The 2907-nt window shown below is 42.5% G+C and overlaps 1 protein-coding gene across 1 annotated transcript; it reads left to right on the top strand.

The window, feature by feature from the left end:
- Positions 1 to 569: 569 nt before the first annotated feature.
- LOC113905026 (olfactory receptor 6-like) lies at positions 570 to 1514 on the top strand. Its single transcript, XM_027562064.1, has one exon. It carries the CDS (start codon positions 570 to 572, stop codon positions 1512 to 1514), a length of 945 nt encoding a protein of 314 aa, XP_027417865.1.
- Positions 1515 to 2907: the final 1393 nt, after the last annotated feature.

Raw genomic sequence — 2907 nt, 5'->3', positions numbered from 1 at the left:
TCCTTTTTTATCTAAAAGCAATTAGAGAGTCATTAAGGAATTATCCAAGAATTATTATTGATTTTTTAATTTCCACAGACTCTACTCTGAAGAAACTGTGTGGGATTATTGGACTATGGGCAATAAATCACTTCGATATTGATTCCTTGAGCGTTCTCTGACATGTTGTCCTACACATTTCCTTTCAGGCAGAAAAAAATGTCTTTGTGCTGTGAGTTTCTAAGTAAAGAGACCTGAAATCAGCAAAGGAGACACTATCAGTCCATGGTCATGGACAAAGGAGTCAGGCATGACATGGAGAGTGACATTCAAATATTTCATCAGGTGAGGAAAGTTACAGACCGGAGTGCACTTTGATTCTGGGATATTTTCATAACAAATAAAAAAATCTTTGATGGAAAAGTATGCTTCACGTTGGAAAATGACTTCATACTAACAGAGATTATTTTATGAGTCTCATTCCCAGGAAAGACTGATTTATTAACTTATACTGGTCTCCTCTTCAATGCCATAGTCATTTATTTGTGATGTTGTCATAGAAGACTTCCTGCCTCTCAGAGCTCTTAGTCATGCTGGGGAGAAACATCACTCTGGTGAGTGAGTTCATCCTGGTGGGCTTCCCCACCGCCCCCTGGCTGCAGGTCCTGCTCTTCTCCCTCTTTCTTGTGGTTTACTTGCTGGTGGTAGTAGAGAATCTTGCCATCATGCTCACTGTCTGGGTCACTGGCTCCCTCCATAAGCCCATGTACTATTTCCTGAGTAGCCTGTCCTTCCTGGAGGTCTGGTATGTCTCTGTCACCGTCCCCAAGATGCTGGATGGATTCCTCCTGCAGAGACGGTGCATCTCCTTCATAGGCTGCATGACCCAGCTGTACTTCTTTATCTCGCTTGCTTGCACAGAGTGTGTACTTCTGGCAGCCATGGCCTATGACCGCTATGTGGCCATCTGCCACCCTCTCAGGTACCCAGTCATCATGACCACAGGTCATTGTGTGCAGCTGGTGGCTTTTTCCTATATGAGTGGTTTCATGGTCTCTGTATTCAAGGTCTATTTTATTTCACATGTCACTTTCTGTGGCTCCAATGTCATGAACCACTTTTTCTGTGACATCTCACCAATCCTCAAACTGGCCTGCAAAGACATGTCCACAGCTGAGCTAGTGGACTTTGCTTTGGCTATTGTCATTCTTGTCTTCCCTCTCACCACTACCATCCTCTCCTATGTCTACATTGTCTCCGCCATTCTGCGTATACCCTCCACCCAGGGAAGGAAGAAGGCCTTCTCCACCTGTGCATCCCACCTCACGGTAGTCATAATTTATTACACAGCCATGATTTTCATGTATGTTCGGCCCAGAGCTATTGCTTCATTTAATTCCAACAAGCTAATCTCGGCTGTGTATGCAGTCCTCACACCCATGTTAAATCCATTCATCTACTGTCTGAGGAACCAGGAAGTCAAGAATGCTATCAAAAAGACAGTGGGTGTTGGCCAGTGCTTCCTGCTCAGCTGAGGCCTGCTGCCTTGAGGAGGAGACTGATCCAGCAAGGAAGTCATTCCCTTCCAATTGGGAAGTCAACACTTCCAATGGTTGTGCATGCTTACTTGCTCTATAGATCTAGATTCTTAAAGTAATCACAACATTTGAAGACAGAAAAAATTTAAAAACAGAAACAAAACACATTATTTACTGCTTTAATCTTTTGTTGATGTTATTTAGTCACTCAATCTTGTCTCTTTGTGACCCATGGACTGCAGTAGACCAGGCCTCCCTCCCTGTTCTTCACCATCTCCCGGAGCTGCTCAAACTCATATCCACTGAGTCGGTGATGCCATCAAATCATCTTGTCCTCTGTCATCCCCTTCTCCTCCTGCCTTCAATCTTTCTCAGCATCAGGGTCTTTTCTAATAAGTTGGCCCTTTGCATAAGGTGGCCAAAGTATGGGAGCTTCAGCTTCAGCATCAGTCCTTCTAATGAATATTTGGGATTGATTTCCTTTAGAATGGACTGGTTTGATCTCCTTGCAGTCCAAGGGACTCTCAAGAGTCTTCTCCAACAGCACAGTTCAAAAGCATCAATTCTTTGTCATTCAGCTCTCTTTATGGTCCAAGTCTTACATCCATACATGACTACTGGAAAAACCATAGCTTTGACTAGATGGACATTTGTCAGCAAAGTAACATCTCTGCTTTTTAACACACTGTCTAGCTTTGTCATAGCTTTTCTTCCAAGGATCAAGTGTTTTTTAATTTTGTGGCTGCAGTCACCATATGCAATCATTTTGGAGCCCAAGAAAATAAATTCTGTCACTGTTTCATTGCCATGAAGTGATGGGACCAGATGCCATCATCTTAGTTTTTTGAATGTTGAGTTTTAAGCCAGCTTTTTCACTCTCCTCTTTCACTTTCAACAGAGGCTCTTTAGTTTCTCTTCACTTTCTGCCACAAGGGTGTTGTCACCCTCATATCTGAAGTTATGATATTTCTCCCAGCAATCTTGATTCCAGCTTGTGCTACATCCTGCCTGACATTTCACAGAATGTACTCTGCATATAAATTAAATAGGTGACAATATACAGCCTTGACGTACCCTTTTCCTAATTTTGAAGCAGTTGATTGTTCCATGTCCAGTTCTAACTCTTGCTTCTTGAACTGCATACAGATTTCTCAGGAGGCAGGTCAGGTGGTATGGTATTCCCATCTCTTGAAGAATTTTCCACAATTTGTTGTGATCCACATAGTCAAATGCTTTAGCATAGTCAATGAAGCAGATGTTTTTCTGGAATTCTCTTCTTTGTCTATGATTCAATGGATGTTGGCAATTTGATCTCTGATTCCTCTGCCTTTTGTAAATCCAGCTTGAACATCTGGAAGTTTTTAGTTCACGTACTGTTGAGACCTGGCTT

Source organism: Bos indicus x Bos taurus, chromosome 15 (genome assembly GCF_003369695.1).
Source record: "Bos indicus x Bos taurus breed Angus x Brahman F1 hybrid chromosome 15, Bos_hybrid_MaternalHap_v2.0, whole genome shotgun sequence".
NCBI classification, from domain to species: domain Eukaryota; kingdom Metazoa; phylum Chordata; class Mammalia; order Artiodactyla; family Bovidae; genus Bos; species Bos indicus x Bos taurus.
The sequence above is the reverse complement of the archived record's forward strand: the minus strand, read 5'-3'. Positions and strand labels throughout refer to the sequence as shown.